Genomic DNA, 19,470 nt, shown 5'->3' with positions numbered 1-19,470 from the left:
TATGCCCCTTGCTGTGAGATATTGTCCGGACGTTGTTTTCTACCTAGATCTAAGGCAGCAGTATGGCTTATATTGTACGTGTCCTTATAACATGTACTCTACCATGTTTTATACAAGGTAAACAGCTTTTTACCTCAAAAAAGAAATTGTGCAGTTTCATATTTTAAAGAAAAAATGCTTTGTTTGATTTGCCTTTCGTTAAAAAATTAATTCCAATGATAATAATTGATGTAATATCTAGAGACGTGAAGACAGATACATGTAACTTTTTGTGGAGGGACATGATTAGACTGTAACGTCTGCGTCTATTAGTAAATAATCTAATTTCAAATGTTACACTCATTTGTATTGGTTAGATCTTTGAGGTTATTTTACCATAGACCGAAATAATTCAATTGCACGTGTAGTATTATGACGTCATGTGTACAAAACAGCTTTGCGGGGAATTTTAAAAGCGGCATTGGCCAAACTGAATTATTGGATAAGATATCACTGCGCCACAACTGTTTTATTGCAAAGGTAAGTAAAATCACGGAAACGTACACCTAATTAGTACCTGAGTGAGTTATTTGAATTAAATCATAAGCATTATTCTCAATATCTTTTGGGGTTATGAAGTCATAGACAAAAAACGGAAGGACATTCTGCATACGTTAGATGCGAAGCGTCTATGATAAAGAATGTCCGTCCGTTTTTCGTTTATGACTTCATAACCCCAAAATATATTGAGAATAATGCTTAAAGATGCTCCACCTCCGACAGAGCATTTTATACATGGCATTCATCTTTTGAACAGTAATTGGTGTTTTATCGTGTTTATTTATGTCTAATTAACACAAAAAAGTATCATAAAATAATTCATTTTGCCTGTGGTGCATACGCAATCAGTATTTCATTCCATATAGGATAAAGTGACACAGAATTTTTTCGGGATGCAATTAATTATTTTTCATATTTTTAACTTAAATGTAAAAATAGAAGCTCAAAATTTTCAATGGTGGTAATCGCGTAAAGTTAGTAACTTTTGTAACTGAAGAAAATACTAAATCGTTTGCCCCTGTTTTTGATAGTGAAAAAATACCATTTGTCAGCGGTGGAGTATCTTTAAGTATAATGATATGGCGCGATGTTAGAACAGGTACATGTATGTTTGGCTTGGCGATTGGGTGTCGTATATATCGTGAGTTCGAGGCCCGGATAGGGCACAAGTCAATAAATTGTCATCCTTTGTTAAAGTGTATTTCTTTGATATATCAGTAAGTAAAAACATATATAGAGATGTTTACAGTATATGTAATCAGCAGAAAATGGAGACGAATATCTAATGCTCATATCATACAGGTCTTTTCTTTGACACAATGATGTCGGATTGCTACGGTATACCGTTCATGTGTAACCTCCAAAAGAAGGGAGATAACTCTAATCAAGACAATAACAGTCCATTTATGGTAGCCAGTTTTGCCGGAACCGGAACTTCGGAAACCACAAACGGGGGGATCGGAAACAGTATTAAAACTCACCAGAATGATCCAAATTATGGTTCTATGTCAGCACATGCAAATTATAACAATGGACAAACGATACTGTCGTCTGCATCTCAAAACGGAGAAGTTGATCGGAACCCCTTTTTCCAGACACAACAAAACATGGTTTCCGGAATCATAGCCTCCGGAATGAACAACTACGGCCAACCTTTAAATACAGGAGGTACCTTTGACTTCTTACGCTTATGCTGCAATAACATTGCTACATTGTATCGCCATTTCTAGATTATCACAGGGTACAGCTATGTTGGGATTTCATTAACAACGAAATCATGTAAAGAAAATAAGCCAAACTCATGACATTTACATGTTACATGTACATACGACAGGTTTTTTAATTGTAAGTGATTATTCCATTAAGCTCTTATATTTTCTAATAGCTACATACGGTTTGGTGTTATTACATGAATTGAAGATTTTATATTCTTTTCGAATATTTGGATATCTTTTTCTTATTCGAATACAAACTTACCTGCCGAATATTCAATGTCATCCTTATCTTTTCTATTCCAATTTCGGATAGGTACAGGCATGCTAATGGGGGAGGAAAATACCGGTGGAAATAACATGGCTTCGTACATGACAGGGCTTACTTCCGGTTCTGTCCACCATCCAAAGTTTGGCCCGGGAGGTACAGTGGAACAGGCAACGAAAGCTAAAGGTTTGATCAAACACGTTTTGCATTATAAATATATAGGAACGTTCATTATGAAGTTCATTAGGAAGTTTTCATCTTCTGACGTGTGGTAATGACAGTTTAGATTATAAGGACAAAAAACTAATGTTTTAAATATACAAGGCAACGTAAATATATAATTTAGAAGTTTAAGAGCAGTGCTATTGATAATATGTAAATACATTTTCAATGAATGAGACATTTCGGTCATCGTAATAATTTGTTCTGATGTCATATGGAACTTCCAGGAAAGTTACTACAATGTAATTCAAGCTATATCTTTCCTTACAATATGACATCAATGTATTTACAGATTCAAATGGAACTGTCATTTGTAAGGCAAATTGGGTACAGTGTCAACAGACGTGTATATCTATCGACCCTAACACACTTTGTCCTGTGTGTACTTGTGATAAGACGACTGGTAATTATGTCTTCCCTTAAATAGTTATCTCCCTTTTGGGTGGGTGTCAATCGTGACGTTGTTAATGCACCATTTCATTAAAATCAACGTAACACTCGTAAAATAAAAAACCACATGTATTTGCTATCAATACCTACCCGAAAGGGAAACTCATTTGTAAAAGGCAGTCATAAATGTGTCTTTGCGCATGAAAACCGTTACGATAATTAAACTTACATGCTAAGGTTGATGTATCAGAAGCAGTTTGCTGGTACGTGTATAAAACAATCAATACATCATAACTATAAGTTTCTATTAAAAACATAAGTTTCTATTAAAAACATTAAAAAAAAATCACCATCAAATCCGAATGGTGCAAACATATCAAAAAGTGCTATTTTGTTTCCCTTTCTTTCATGAGAGTACGGCGTTTGCGATAAATATACAAGTCCAATCATAATACTTTGTGATTTTACAAAAAAAAAAAAAAAAAAAAAAAAAAAAAAAAAAACATTATGTCATTTTAGATGGACACAACAAACAACCAAATATTACAAAACACGGACAGAACACACGGCCAGACCCGGAAAATGGTATGTGATAGAGAGTAATCCATAGCTCTGAGGATAAAAAGGTATGTGACAGAGAGTAATCCATAGCTCTGAGGAAAAATGGTATGTGACAGAGAGTAATCCATAGCTCTGAGGAAAAATGGTATGTGATAGGGAGTAATCCATAGCTCTGAGGAAAAATGGTATGTGATAGAGAGTAATCCATAGCTCTGAGGAAAAATGGGTATGTGATAGAGAGTAATCCATAGCTCTGAGGAAAAATGGTATGTGATAGAGAGTAATCCATAGCTCTGAGGAAAAATGGTATGTGATAGAGAGTAATCCATAGCTCTGAGGAAAAATGGTATGTGATAGAGAGTAATCCATAGCTCTGAGGAAAAATGGTATGTGATAGAGAGTAATCAATAGCTCTGAGGAAAAATGGTATGTGATAGAGAGTAATCCATAGCTCTGAGGAAAAATGGTATGTGATAGAGAGTAATCCATAGCTCTGAGGAAAAATGGTATGTGATAGAGAGTAATCCATAGCTCTGAGAAAAAATGGTATGTGATAGAGAGTAATCCATAGCTCTGAGGAAAAATGGTATGTGATAGAGAGTAATCCATAGCTCTGAGGAAAAATGGTATGTGATAGAGAGTAATCCATAGCTCTGAGGAAAAATGGTATGTGATAGAGAGTAATCCATAGCTCTGAGGAAAAATGGTATGTGATGAGAGTAATCCATAGCTCTGAGGAAAAATGGTATGTGATAGAGAGTAATCATAGCCTGAGAATGTATGTGATAGAGAGTAATCCATAGCTCTGAGGAAAAATGGTATGTGATAGAGAGTAATCCATAGCTCTGAGGAAAAATGGTATGTGATAGAGAGTAATCATAGCTCTGAGGAAAAATGGTATGTGATAGAGAGTAATCTCTGAGGAAAAATGGTATGTGATAGAGAGTAATCCATAGCTCTGAGGAAAATTATGTGATAGAGAGTAATCCATAGCTCTGAGGAAAAATGGTATGTGATAGAGAGTAATCTAGCTCTGAGGAAAAATGGTATGTGATAGAGAGTAATCCATAGCTCTGAGGAAAAATGGTATGTGATAGAGAGTAATCCATAGCTCTGAGGAAAAATGGTATGTGATAGAGAGTAATCCATAGCTCTGAGGAAAAATGGTATGTGATAGAGAGTAATCCATAGCTCTGAGGAAAAATGGTATGTGATAGAGAGTAATCCATAGCTCTGAGGAAAAATGGTATGTGATAGAGAGTAATCCATAGCTCTGAGGAAAAATGGTATGTGATAGAGAGTAATCCATAGCTCTGAGGAAAAATGGTATGTGATAGAGAGTAATCCATAGCTCTGAGGAAAAATGGTATGTGATAGAGAGTAATCCATAGCTCTGAGGAAAAATGGTATGTGATAGAGAGTAATCCATAGCTCTGAGGAAAAATGGTATGTGATAGAGAGTAATCCATAGCTCTGAGGAAAAATGGTATGTGATAGAGAGTAATCCATAGCTCTGAGGAAAAATGGTATGTGATAGAGAGTAATCCATAGCTCTGAGGAAAAATGGTATGTGATAGAGAGTAATCCATAGCTCTGAGGAAAAATGGTATGTGATAGAGAGTAATCAATAGCTCTGAGGAAAAATGGTATGTGATAGAGAGTAATCCATAGCTCTGAGGAAAAATGGTATGTGATAGAGAGTAATCCATAGCTCTGAGGAAAAATGGTATGTGATAGAGAGTAATCCATAGCTCTGAGGAAAAATGGTATGTGATAGAGAGTAATCCATAGCTCTGAGGATAAATGGTATGTGATAGAGAGTAATCCATAGCTCTGAGGAAAAATGGTATGTGATAGAGAGTAATCCATAGCTCTGAGGAAAAATGGTATGTGATAGAGAGTAATCCATAGCTCTGAGGAAAAATGGTATGTGATAGAGAGAGTATATCCATAGCTCTGAGGAAAAATGGTATGTGATAGAGAGTAATCCATAGCTCTGAGGAAAAATGGTATGTGATAGAGAGTAATCCATAGCTCTGAGGAAAAATGGTATGTGATAGAGAGTAATCCATAGCTCTGAGGAAAAATGGTATGTGATAGAGAGTAATCCATAGCTCTGAGGAAAAATGGTATGTGATAGAGAGTAATCCATAGCTCTGAGGAAAAATGGTATGTGATAGAGAGTAATCCATAGCTCTGAGGAAAAATGGTATGTGATAGAGAGTAATCCATAGCTCTGAGGAAAATGGTATGTGATAGAGAGTAATCCATAGCTCTGAGGAAAAATGGTATGTGATAGAGAGTAATCCATAGCTCTGGAGGAAAAATGGTATGTGATAGAGAGTAATCATAGCTCTGAGGAAAAATGGTATGTGATAGAGAGTAATCCATAGCTCTGAGGAAAAATGGTATGTGATAGAGAGTAATCCATAGCTCTGAGGAAAAATGGTATGTGATAGAGAGTAATCCATAGCTCTGAGGAAAAATGGTATGTGATAGAGAGTAATCCATAGCTCTGAGGAAAAATGGTATGTGATAGAGAGTAATCCATAGCTCTGAGGAAAAATGGTATGTGATAGAGAGTAATCCATAGCTCTGAGGAAAAATGGTATGTGATAGAGAGTAATCCATAGCTCTGAGGAAAAATGGTATGTGATAGAGAGTAATCCATAGCTCTGAGGAAAAATGGTATGTGATAGAGAGTAATCCATAGCTCTGAGGAAAAATGGTATGTGATAGAGAGTAATCCATAGCTCTGAGGAAAAATGGTATGTGATAGAGAGTAATCCATAGCTCTGAGGAAAAATGGTATGTGATAGAGAGTAATCCATAGCTCTGAGGAAAAATGGTATGTGATAGAGAGTAATCCATAGCTCTGAGGAAAAATGGTATGTGATAGAGAGTAATCCATAGCTCTGAGGAAAAATGGTATGTGATAGAGAGTAATCCATAGCTCTGAGGATAAATGGTATGTGATAGAGAGTAATCCATAGCTCTGAGGATAAATGGTATGTGATAGAGAGTAATCCATAGCTCTGAGGAAAAATGGTATGTGATAGAGAGTAATCCATAGCTCTGAGGAAAAATGGTATGTGATAGAGAGTAATCCATAGCTCTGAGGAAAAAATGGTATGTGATAGAGAGTAATCCATAGCTCTGAGGAAAAATGGTATGTGATAGAGAGTAATCCATAGCTCTGAGGAAAAATGGTATGTGATAGAGAGTAATCCATAGCTCTGAGGAAAAATGGTATGTGATAGAGAGTAATCCATAGCTCTGAGGAAAAATGGTATGTGATAGAGAGTAATCCATAGCTCTGAGGAAAAATGGTATGTGATAGAGAGTAATCCATAGCTCTGAGGAAAAATGGTATGTGATAGAGAGTAATCCATAGCTCTGAGGAAAAATGGTATGTGATAGAGAGTAATCCATAGCTCTGAGGAAAAATGGTATGTGATAGAGAGTAATCCATAGCTCTGAGGAAAAATGGTATGTGATAGAGAGTAATCCATAGCTCTGAGGAAAAATGGTATGTGATAGAGAGTAATCCATAGCTCTGAGGAAAAATGGTATGTGATAGAGAGTAATCCATAGCTCTGAGGAAAAATGGTATGTGATAGAGAGTAATCCATAGCTCTGAGGATAAATGGTATGTGATAGAGAGTAATCCATAGCTCTGAGGAAAAATGGTATGTGATAGAGAGTAATCCATAGCTCTGAGGAAAAATGGTATGTGATAGAGAGTAATCCATAGCTCTGAGGAAAAATGGTATGTGATAGAGAGTAATCCATAGCTCTGAGGAAAAATGGTATGTGATAGAGAGTAATCCATAGCTCTGAGGAAAAATGGTATGTGATAGAGAGTAATCCATAGCTCTGAGGAAAAATGGTATGTGATAGAGAGTAATCCATAGCTCTGAGGAAAAATGGTATGTGATAATCCATAGTTGAGGAAAAGTAATAGGAGTAATCCATAGCTCTGAGGAAAAATGGTATGTGATAGAGAGTAATCCATAGCTCTGAGGAAAAATGGTATGTGATAGATAGGGAGGTAATCCATAGCTCTGAGGAAAAATGGTATGTGATAGAGAGTAATCTCTGAGAAATAGCTGATGAGGAAAAATACTGGTATGTGATAGAGAGTAATCCATAGCTCTGAGGAAAAATGGTATGTGATAGAGAGTAATCCATAGCTCTGAGGAAAAATGGTATGTGATAGAGAGTAATCCATAGCTCTGAGGAAAAATGGTATGTGATAGAGAGTAATCCATAGCTCTGAGGAAAAATGGTATGTGATAGAGAGTAATCCATAGCTCTGAGGAAAAATGGTATGTGATAGAGAGTAATCCATAGCTCTGAGGAAAAATGGTATGTGATAGAGAGTAATCCATAGCTCTGAGGAAAAATGGTATGTGATAGAGAGTAATCCATAGCTCTGAGGAAAAATGGTATGTGATAGGAGTAATCCATAGCTCTGAGGAAAATGGTATGTGATAGAGAGTAATCCATAGCTCTGAGGAAAAATGGTATGTGATAGAGAGTAATCCATAGCTCTGAGGAAAAATGGTATGTGATAGAGAGTAATCCATAGCTCTGAGGAAAAATGGTATGTGATAGAGAGTAATCCATAGCTCTGAGGAAAAATGGTATGTGATAGAGAGTAATCCATAGCTCTGAGGAAAAATGGTATGTGATAGAGAGTAATCCATAGCTCTGAGGAAAAATGGTATGTGATAGAGAGTAATCCATAGCTCTGAGGATAAATGGTATGTGATAGAGAGTAATCCATAGCTCTGAGGAAAAATGGTATGTGATAGAGAGTAATCCATAGCTCTGAGGAAAAATGGTATGTGATAGAGAGTAATCCATAGCTCTGAGGAAAAATGGTATGTGATAGAGAGTAATCCATAGCTCTGAGGAAAAATGGTATGTGATAGAGAGTAATCCATAGCTCTGAGGAAAAATGGTATGTGATAGAGAGTAATCCATAGCTCTGAGGAAAAATGGTATGATGAGATAACAAGCTTGGAAAATGTAGTAGATACCATAGCTCTGAGGAAAAAATGGTATGTATGTGATAGAGAGTAATCCATAGCTCTGAGGAAAAATGGTATGTGATAGAGAGTAATCCATAGCTCTGAGGAAAAATGGTATGTGATAGAGAGTAATCCATAGCTCTGAGGAAAAATGGTATGTGATAGAGAGTAATCCATAGCTCTGAGGATAAATGGTATGTGATAGAGAGTAATCTATAGCTCTGAGGATAAATGGTATGTGATAGAGAGTAATCCATAGCTCTGAGGAAAAATGGTATGTGATAGAGAGTAATCCATAGCTCTGAGGAAAAATCGTATGTGATAGAGAGTAATCCATAGCTCTGAGGATAAATGGTATGTGATATAGAGAGTAATCCATAGCTCTGAGGAAAATATTTTCGAAATAAAAATGTAAGAAAATCATTTTCGTAAACAACTAAAGAAAACAAAATAACACTTCCATAGTTATTTCTGTTGACATTCAGATATTCCAACAGAAATTGTACATACAGCAGAACCTATCTGAGCGCCAACTGTGTATTGAGACTTAATAAGACTTATATAAGATATCAAATGACCAGCTCAATCACATTTGAACTTTGTATACATATAAAGACCTCTAAGCTATAAAGATTCCTTTTCCTCTGTCATTATGTGATGTTTATAGACAGGTTTAACTGTATTTTGAAAAGTATGTTCCCCTCAGATCCAGCAGGATGTCAGCCATTCCCTCCAAATTGTCCGAGCCATTGTGTCGAGTTTGATGACTCCGGCTGTACTATCTGTACATGCGGTGAGTGTGGAGCGAGGGTCAAGTCGTCCCTATCGTAAATTTGTATTTGATTAAAATAAACAATAAATTAATACTTCAAGGTATGTTTGTTACATAATTGCTGACTCAATAACCAATCCCTGTTAGAGTTGTAGTTCACAGAATATGTTACAAGAATGATGTTGTTCCTGAAGCAGAAAAAACTAACTTTAGTCAATGACAGCGTTATGATTTACTTAAGTCTATGACAGCGTTATAATTAACTTAAGTCTCTAACAGCGTTATGATTAACTTACGTCTATGACAGCGTTATGATTAACTTAAGTTTATGACAGCGTTATGATTTACTTAAGTCTATGACAGCGTTATGATTAACTTACGTCTATGACAGCGTTATGATTTACTTAAGTCTATGACAGCGTTATGATTAACTTAAGTCTATGACAGTCGTTATGACGTTATACTTAAGTCTATGACAGCGTTATGATTAACTTAAGTCTATGACAGCGTTATGATTAACTTAAGTTTATGACAGCGTTATGATTTACTTAAGTCTATGACAGCGTTATGATTAACTTAAGTTTATGACAGCGTTATGATTAACTTAAGTTATATTACTTAGTTACAGCGTTATGATTAACTTAAGTCTATGACAGCGTTATGATTAACTTAAGTCTATGACAGCGTTATGATTAACTTAAGTCTATGACAGCGTTATGATTAACTTAAGTCTATGACAGCGTTATGATTAACTTACGTTATGACAGCGTTATGATTAACTTATCTATGACAGCGTTATGATTAACTTACGTCTATGACAGCGTTATGATTAACTTACGTCTATGACAGCGTTATGATTAACTTACGTCTATGACAGCGTTATTGATTAACTTAAGTCTATGACAGCGTTATGATTAACTTTAGTCTATGACAGCGTTATGATTAACTTAAGTCTATGACAGCGTTATGATTAACTTAAGTCTATGACAGCGTTATGATTAACTTAAGTCTATGACAGCGTTATGATTAACTTAAGTCTATGACAGCGTTATGATTTACTTAAGTCTATGACAGCGTTATGATTAACTTAATCTATGACAGCGTTATGATTTACTTAGTCTATGACAGCGTTATGATTAACTTAAATCTATGACAGCGTTATGATTAACTTAAGTCTATGACAGCGTTATGATTAACTTAAGTCTATGACAGCGTTATGATTAACTTAGTCTATGACAGCGTTATGATTAACTTAAGTCTATGACAGCGTTATGATTAACTTAGTCTATGACAGCGTTATGATTAACTTAAGTCTATGACAGCGTTATGATTAACTTAAGTCTATGACAGCGTTATGATTAACTTAAGTCTATGACAGCGTTATGATTAACTTAAGTCTATGACAGCGTTATGATTAACTTAAGTCTATGACAGCGTTATGATTAACTTAAGTCTATGACAGCGTTATGATTAACTTAAGTCTATGACAGCGTTATGATTAACTTAAGTCTATGACAGCGTTATGATTAACTTAAGTCTATGACAGCGTTATGATTAACTTACGTCTATGACAGCGTTATGATTAACTTACGTCTATGACAGCGTTATGATTAACTTAAGTCTATGACAGCGTTATGATTAACTTTAGTCTATGACAGCGTTATGATTAACTTTAGTCTATGACAGCGTTATGATTAACTTAAGTTTATGACAGCGTTATGATTAACCTACGTCTATGACAGCGTTATGATTAACTTAAGTCTATGACAGCGTTATGATTAACTTAAGTCTATGACAGCGTTATGATTAACTTAAGTCTATGACAGCGTTATGATTAACTTACGTCTATGACAGCGTTATGATTAACTTAAGTCTATGACAGCGTTATAATAAACTTACGTCTATGACAGCGTTATGATTAACTTAAGTCTATGACAGCGTTATGATTAACTTAAGTCTATGACAGCGTTATAATTAACTTACGTCTATGACAGCGTTATGATTAACTTAAGTTTATGACAGCGTTATGATTAACTTAAGTCTATGACAGCGTTATAATTAACTTACGTCTATGACAGCGTTATGATTAACTTAAGTCTATGACAGCGTTATGATTAACTTAAGTTTATAACAGCGTTATGATTAACTTAAGTCTATGACTGCGTTATGATTAACTTAAGTCTATGACAGCGTTATGATTAACTTAAGTCTATGACAGCGTTATGATTAACTTAAGTCTATGACAGCGTTATGATTAACTTACGTCTATGACAGCGTTATAATTAACTTACGTCTATGACAGCGTTATATTAACTTACGTCTATGACAGCGTTATAATTAACTTACGTCTATGACAGCGTTATGATTAACTTAAGTCTATGACAGCGTTATGATTAACTTAAGTTTATAACAGCGTTATGATTAACTTAAGTTTATGACAGCGTTATGATTAACTTAAGTTTATGACAGCATTATTATTAAATTAAGTCTATGACAGCGTTATGATTAACTTAAGTTTATGACAGCATTATTATTAAATTAAGTCTATGACAGCGTTATGATTAACTTAAGTCTATGACAGCGTTATGATTAACTTAAGTCTATGACAGCGTTATGATTAACTTAAGTCTATGACAGCGTTATGATTAACTTAAGTTTATGACAGCGTTATGATTAACTTAAGTCTATGACAGCGTTATGATTAACTTAAGTCTATGACAGCGTTATGATTAACTTAAGTCTATGACAGCGTTATGATTAACTTAAGTCTATGACAGCGTTATGATTAACTTACGTCTATGACAGCGTTATGATTAACTTAAGTCTATGACAGCGTTATGATTAACTTAAGTCTATGACAGCGTTTTGATTAACTTAAGTCTATGATAGCGTTATGATTAACTTACGTCTATGACAGCGTTATGATTAACTTAAGTCTATGACAGCGTTATGATTAACTTAAGTCTATGACAGCGTTTTGATTAACTTAAGTCTATGATAGCGTTATGATTAACTTAAGTCTATGACAGCGTTATGATTAACTTAAGTTTATGACAGCGTTATGATTAACTTAAGTCTATGACAGCGTTATGATTAACTTAAGTCTATGACAGCGTTATGATTAACTTAAGTCTATGACAGCGTTATGATTAACTTACGTCTATGGCAGCGTTATGATTAACTTACGTCTATGACAGCGTTATGATTAACTTAAGTTTATGACAGCGTTATGATTAACTTACGTCTATGACAGCGTTATGATTAACTTACGTCTATGACAGCGTTATGATTAACTTAAGTCTATGACAGCGTTATGATTAACTTAAGTCTATGACAGCGTTATGATTAACTTACGTCTATGACAGCGTTATGATTAACTTAAGTCTATGACAGCGTTATAATTAACTTACGTCTATGACAGCGTTATGATTAACTTCAGTTTATGACAGCGTTATGATTAACTTAAGTCTATGACAGCGTTATGACCTTTGCACCGGGAGTCACTTTTTGACTGTAATTTTTACCCCCCATACAAACAGTTTTCAATGTCCATGTCTAAAATGTTCAGGCAAGAGTCGATTCTACGAAACAAATAAAGGAGGGGGAGTCTTATAATCATTAACTTGTTTTTGTTACTAATACCAATGCAAAAAAATTGAAGTAAGAATTGTTAACATACAGGCATACAACTGTACGATATTTTCTTTATATTGCAGAAAACAACGAACTGTTTTGGTATGAAGATATTTGGAACTGATCGTGATAAAATATGTTGTTTAATTTCTGCAAACATAAAAAAAATGCTTTTCTCTTTTTGTAACACTTGTTTTCTGTTGCATATGAGATTCTAGACAATGAAATAATTATGCTTAAGTCTGTTATCAAACGACAGAGGAATTATACTATGGAAACAATATTTGAATCAAGAGCCCAGTTAGATTCTGTTTCAGACAAACACCCCATACCTCAGAAACGTCTATATTTTAAAGGTTGTCGATGTTGGGGCCTAACTCATTCTATAACATAACACTTAACACTTGAACAATAACACAGCTTTCACTCATTCTTTCACGCTGTCCTTACCAAATGGCGTTGGTGACAGTAACATCTAAAACATATAGTACAATATAGCAGTTAAATTTCGCTGGTGTGAAAGTTACCAATTTACTATTTAGTACTTATTATCGAGAGATTATTTTCACGAATTATCTTTGTATCGTATGAAAGCGTTATCATACGACGGGCTAAAGTAGGCCATACCATGACTTGATAAAGAAATTAACTTTCGTGACTTTGGATGGATCCGCGAAATTAGCGAAACTAAAATTAGAATTAGAATTAGCGAATCTTAGAAACTACACAGTAATTAAACTGCATGATGGTATCACCACAGTATACATATACAACGTACCAATACATTTATATTCTATAATTCACAACATTGTCAAAAACACTGTGGCTGTTGATTTATGAACTAAAATAGGGGTTTTGCAACGTATGGCCAAATAAATGTATCTTGACATATCACAATTCATTAGCCTACAGATACATTTATATTCTCTAATTCACAGCATCGTTAAAAAATGTAGCTGTTGATTTGTGAACTAAAAAGGTTTTTAGCAACGCATGGCCAAATAAATGTATCTTAACATATCACAACTCATTAAAGTGCTTCAGTTCCAATTATCACAAATTATGTACAATGCATACCTCAAATATCGGTTAACGTCATCTGAACTGAAAAAGAACAGGGCCCAATTTCACGAATATTCCTTCAATCTAAGGAACCCCTTAACTTAAAATCCTTCATAGGAAAGCATTACAAATTTTAAGGAAGATTTTCTAACTTGAGATTTTTTTGTAATTCTTTTCTATGGGGACATTTAAGTTAAGGATTTCCTCAAAGTTAAGGAGTGTTCATGAAACTTGGCCCGGATATAATGAAATTTTTAGAAGTCATTTACTTTTGGAATTTATACATGCACACAAACAATGTATGTCTATCTCTGAAATGTTCAGAAAAGAGTCCAATCTATGAAAGGATTAAATGTGAGAAACATTTGTTTTCCTTTGCATGTCAAATTCTATCCATAGATATAAAATGAAATGATTATTCCTAAACATGTCAGTAAACCACAGGACGGTTCACTATGAAAAAGGACTTAAATTATCTAAGATAATACCTCAACTGATAAGCAATTCAAATGCACTATTTTCAGACAAATACTTAATGCCCCAGAAACATCAAAACAACGTATGTTTAAAGGTTGACAATGCTGGGGCCTTGGGTTCAGCATTAAAAGATAAAAACATTGTCCCCACACGAGGGTCTCTCGTGCATCATAGCACTCACATCCCTGCCTTACTCATGCCATACTATAATTTTTTAACGCTTAAACAAAAACACAGTTTCACTCATTCGTTCACGAAGTTAGGTTATTTATATTTTAAGAACAGTGTTACGTAAATGACGTTGATAGCAGTAACATAAAATCAAAATAATGATTGTACTGTATAGTAGATATATTTCGCGAATGTAAAAGTTTGCAATTTACAATTTGAAACTTAATCGCTTGGGTTTATTTTCTTTGCATTGTCTTTGAAGCATTTTGCACGACAGGCTGAAATATCTCAAAATATGAATTTGATAAACGCGAGGTATCAGCATTCGCAAATATGAATGGATTCGGGAAATTAAAAAAACAAAACAAACAAAAACACACAATTTTACTGAAGCTGAGAGCTGTAACATTCAAATTGTTGGAAGACAATATCGATAATAAAGTTTCATGAAAAAATCACCACGGTATACAGTCTAAGTCCCAAATCGACAATAGGCGTTGATGAATTATGAACTAAACAAGGTTTTAATCTTTACATATCACGATTCTTTAAAGTTACTCAATTAACAAGGATTTGCTATCAAAATCATCAATGTTTTCTATGCAAGAAAATGGTTTAGTGCTGATGTTTTTGTTTAGAATAAGAATCTGGTGAAACTTCTTTATTAGTATTCGGATAGTATGGAAATAAAACGTCTTGTCAATTTTTGGACCATATGGTACAAGTCGTTATCGACACAGCTGACCGATAGCATGAGTTAAGTACGTCTCAAAGTATGTGGTCAGTCGCGTTCTGTGATAAGTGATACCTGTTAGAGAGGTCACGACCCCACAACTGTCACCAAATACTTACAACATTGTCTGTATCTAAATTAAGATCTATATGTATAATCTATCATACATCTACCTCACATTTGTTTTGGATTGGCAACGTTTTAAAAATATCTACGCAAAATAATTTGACATACATTCCATTGACATGGTGAAATTTGGAAATGTTGAAGTATTATTTTAATGGATATTACACCAATGTTACTGGTGAACTTATGACCTTTAAGACTATTCATTATCGAATATGCAGGGTTTTTAACAAGAAGGATTCAAATCATCTGCATTCCTGCAATAAGACACCAAATATGCAACAATGAAATAAAACATCAAGGTATTATCGGTTTTATACATTTATGTAGGACTTAACACATCTGCCCATTGAACAAACTCCATGCAGTACACATATAAATGACGGTATATTCTGTACTATTAAGCTGATGTTACAATAAGCAGCATTGTTAGCTTATAGACGGAATGCTCCAAATAATAAAAGTCGATCAACATAATTAAATATGACCCAGTTTTATCGTCAAAAGTCATACATTTTCATATCTTTGTTTCTGTATTACGTTGAACTGAACATGTATTAAGTGATTTGGGGAAATCGCATTGAAAATCTACAACGGAATATCCGAAGTTAATCTCTTTAAGGAATGGTCACTGCTAGATAATAGGTCAATGTTGAAGTGAGAAGGTTGCCATATCTTAGCCAAAGCTTCAACATCGTTACATAATGAACTTGAGGACCTGGCTGGTTGTAGCAGTTGTACACGTATACAGCGTACGATGTAAGTAACCAATACATTTATGGTATTTTACTTTTATATTTTGTTCAGTTCTGAATACAATGGAATCATAAATCTCCATAAAATAACATAGACAGGCTATACACTTGTGCATCTAGGACTTTCAGCTGGATATGTGATTTAAGTAGAATGTGTATCAATTATAATTCAATTTAAAAAGTGCATACCAGTAAAATATCAATATTACTAGACAATTTTTATGATTAACGGTTTATCTTCCAAAGAATTAGCTTTCTTTCATCTCCTCAAACCCGCATTGTCTTTAGATGAACCTGACTGTCTATAGAAATTTTTGGGGAACAATATTTCCCTCCATTAACAATATTGGTTGATTATAAAGACTGTTTATGAACTATTTATAAAACTGGTTAAAGTGAAGAAAATGTCTTTCAGGTTTTCTTTTCAGCTCGGCATCAAGGAAAACAGACAGCTGTTCTAGACTAGTGTTCACATGTCCGCCGATGTGTTTTGTGCGCAGCAATGCTGGGTGTACATGTAAATGTACAAATCAGGCCAACCCTATGGCTAATCCAAACTTCGACCCTTCGAATCCCGGAGGATCCATGGTACAGCCAAGCATCAATCCAGCCAATCCACTTGGACGTTAGTAACCCTGAGCAAATAGTGCTAAATCTAACAGTAGTGATTACAGTTAATGCATTGACTTCAGTAATCTCATAGCTCAACGTTTTATATTCATGCTATGTCAACGATCTACAGCCTAAGCTATAAAGTTGTATATTCTGGCTCGCTTCTATTATATTGAATATGTTTATTGGTCTATGTCCACTAGATTATATCCCCGGGTTGCAGCCATGTAGCAGTGACTGGATGAACTGTCACAGTCCGTGTGCTCCCGCGATAGACTACAAGACTGGCTGTCCACATTGTCAATGTCGTGAGTATGAAAGATTCGCATACATGTGTCTTTGTGTCGGAAAATGATTTGCATAATGAATAAAATATTGCAAGATAACTATGTGGTTTTGATCGACCTCTAAAGCACAATGTTTTTCGATGTTGATTTTGACACAGTATAATTTAACCATCTGATAATGGTACAAATACGCCAACATTCCACAACGTGAAAATATCCCAATTTACGGTATATGTATATGAATATTTGTCGTCTAATAAAAAATAACATGATTGTGAACAGAATTTGCAAGTCCTGATACATTTAACACTAATTTGATGATTTGTAACCCCAGTTACAATACATAATGTATGTACTTTTTAACAATATCTTATCGCTTGAATATTTGGAAGCATCTTGAAACTTTATAATCCTGCCATCTTTGTATGTTTTGTGATCGATTCATCGTCTCAATGACCACGGTTTGAAGATAGTGTATTATGGTTATTTCCAGCACAATCACCAACATCGTCTATCGTTACAACTGGTTCAGGAGGTGCGTCTGCTCCTATCCTGACAAATCCCGCAAAACCAATAGTTTCAACCATTGCTCCAACTACACAGAAAATAAATCCTACAACTAAATCAGGAAATACGATGGCACCAAACGTCCCCACAACACAGCCTAACACACCTACATTGTCAACAACAACTGGTAACGCTGTGGTTACACCAGCCGTAATGAATCCATCGACGACTTTAGGAAATCCTAGAACTACACCAGCGATGTCATCCACCACGTCGACGTATCCTACGTCTCTGCAGACTTCGTCTACCCCTATAGCTGGGCCAGTCACAACACCGAAGGTAACGTAACGTGCCTGTGAGAGCTATTCTGGATTAGGTTATGCCATCCATAAACGCTTGGATTGATTTATAAGACTCGTTATCGGATATATTGTAGTACGTGCATTAGTTCCATTGTACCATTCCTTCCTGTTTTAAACGAGGGTATGTATGGTCACAAACAACACTTTGTAAAGATTGCACCCAGCGAAGGTTATTTTGCCTGAATAAGTAACTATTCCCTTAGTATATAATAGGGACTTTTTAATACAGTGTACTTTAAATATCCCGTTTATTCACTTATCTTTATATAAATGCTATATATGTATGGATTAATGCTGTTATCGCCAATGGTACTGTAAGTCATTCATTTCTAGAGGTTTATAAACTACCTAATCACTACCTAGTCCCTCTAAAGGGCCGCAGTGGTCGAGTGGTTAAGATGTCCCGACACATTACCACAATCCCTCCCCCTCTGATGCAAGTTCGAATCTCATGTTGGGCAGTTGCAAGATACTGACCGCTGGTCGGTGTTTTTTCCCCGGGTACTCTGGCTTGTTTCCACAAACAAACATGGCTCGTCCTTACATGACCCTGGCTGTTAATAGGACGTTAAACCCACCTAATGTCAATGATCACAGATTTCGATACCAGTGGTACAGACGACACCTCACCCTCCGACACAGGCGCCTCCTACAACGGTGGCGCCCTCTACTACCATGGCGACGGTCGTCTGCCCCGGAGTGTTCAACTGTGTGGCTGACTGCTTTGCTGGCTACAAATCCGACGCTAATGGGTGTCCGCTGTGTGAATGTGAACCACTGCCAACTGGATTTCCATGTACGAAACCGTCGATTGGTTTTTACTTTACTTCAATAATATGAAAGCTCTATCACTGATATTAGTGATCAGTGTAGGTTTTACACGTATTTGCGCAGTTTTATCCGTATGTTTGATAAATATTGCAAACATTTTAGTTCCGTTTAACACATACATTTTTTTTCATTAGGAAATATCTCAAATCAGTGGCACTCGAAATAAACCTTCGAGTTATCCGAGTGTTCGAATTAACCGAGTTCTCAAGTCTACTGACAATCTTTTTACTTAGTATACATATATTTATCTAATCTATCTACTAGTTCCGTATCGAAGAAAGATGTAAGCAAGAAAGATGTCAAAATCGTCGATGGTAGTTGTAAAATTATAACAATTAAACCGAAATATATCCAAAATATCGATTCTTCAATGAAATGATCTTTCATATTTGAAGATTTAATTAATAACAATATTGTAAGTGGTCGGAAACCTTCACATCAGAAACATTTTGGACGTACTGCCTATAACTCAATGAAATGTTTGAGATTTTTTGTTTCATTGCAGGATACCATAATGATGATGTACAGGAAGAGAGAGAAAAAGAAAGCATCGTGAAGTTTAATTATATTGGCGAATAAATATGGGATAGTTATTTATTTTTGTGTCTTAATATGCGTAATAAATTTCAGTTAATTGTTGTTTTTGTTTTATGAAATAACAGTACCTCAAAGGACATTAAAATGATATAGTGAGTTAAAATAGCTACCGTAATAAAGCGTTTGAGGTGTATTTATAATCTGCGATATTATCATCATTCTTTAGTATTTAAGTAAAATTTGATTAAGGTCCCCAACATTCTTTAATACTCGAAACATAGTTTTTAAAATTATATGTTTACCCTTGAAATTCTTTTGAAATCAAATATAATCCAGATAGTTTGTTGTATTCGATGTTTTAATATTTAATAAAAACA

The 19,470-nt window shown here is 35.0% G+C and overlaps 2 protein-coding genes across 3 annotated transcripts; both read left to right on the top strand.

Annotated features, from left to right (window-relative positions):
• The first annotated feature begins 45 nt into the window (after positions 1–45).
• LOC138306030 (uncharacterized) lies at positions 46–12,809 on the top strand. Of its 2 annotated transcripts, none has more exons than XM_069246358.1 (7): positions 46–117; positions 1,342–1,711; positions 2,072–2,205; positions 2,534–2,644; positions 3,151–3,216; positions 8,935–9,021; positions 12,717–12,809. In XM_069246358.1, exons 1-7 carry the CDS (start codon positions 63–65, stop codon positions 12,755–12,757), a joined length of 864 nt encoding a protein of 287 aa, XP_069102459.1. In that variant the 5' UTR covers positions 46–62; the 3' UTR covers positions 12,758–12,809. The 2 variants fall into 2 exon arrangements, with proteins under 2 accessions (XP_069102459.1, XP_069102460.1); XM_069246359.1 differs by lacking the exon at positions 46–117 and adding an exon at positions 349–519.
• Positions 12,810–15,859: 3,050 nt separating this feature from the next.
• Positions 15,860–19,195, top strand: LOC138306086 (uncharacterized). Its single transcript, XM_069246438.1, has 6 exons — positions 15,860–15,961; positions 16,373–16,582; positions 16,773–16,877; positions 17,350–17,702; positions 18,323–18,521; positions 19,062–19,195. Coding segments are annotated over exons 1-6 (924 nt in total). The 5' UTR covers positions 15,860–15,906; the 3' UTR covers positions 19,064–19,195.
• The last annotated feature ends 275 nt before the right edge of the window (positions 19,196–19,470 follow it).

The sequence above is a fragment of the Argopecten irradians genome, chromosome 13, assembly GCF_041381155.1.
Source record: "Argopecten irradians isolate NY chromosome 13, Ai_NY, whole genome shotgun sequence".
NCBI lineage: Eukaryota > Metazoa > Mollusca > Bivalvia > Pectinida > Pectinidae > Argopecten > Argopecten irradians.
Note: the sequence above shows the minus strand (reverse complement) of the source record. Positions and strands in the feature narration are given on the sequence as shown.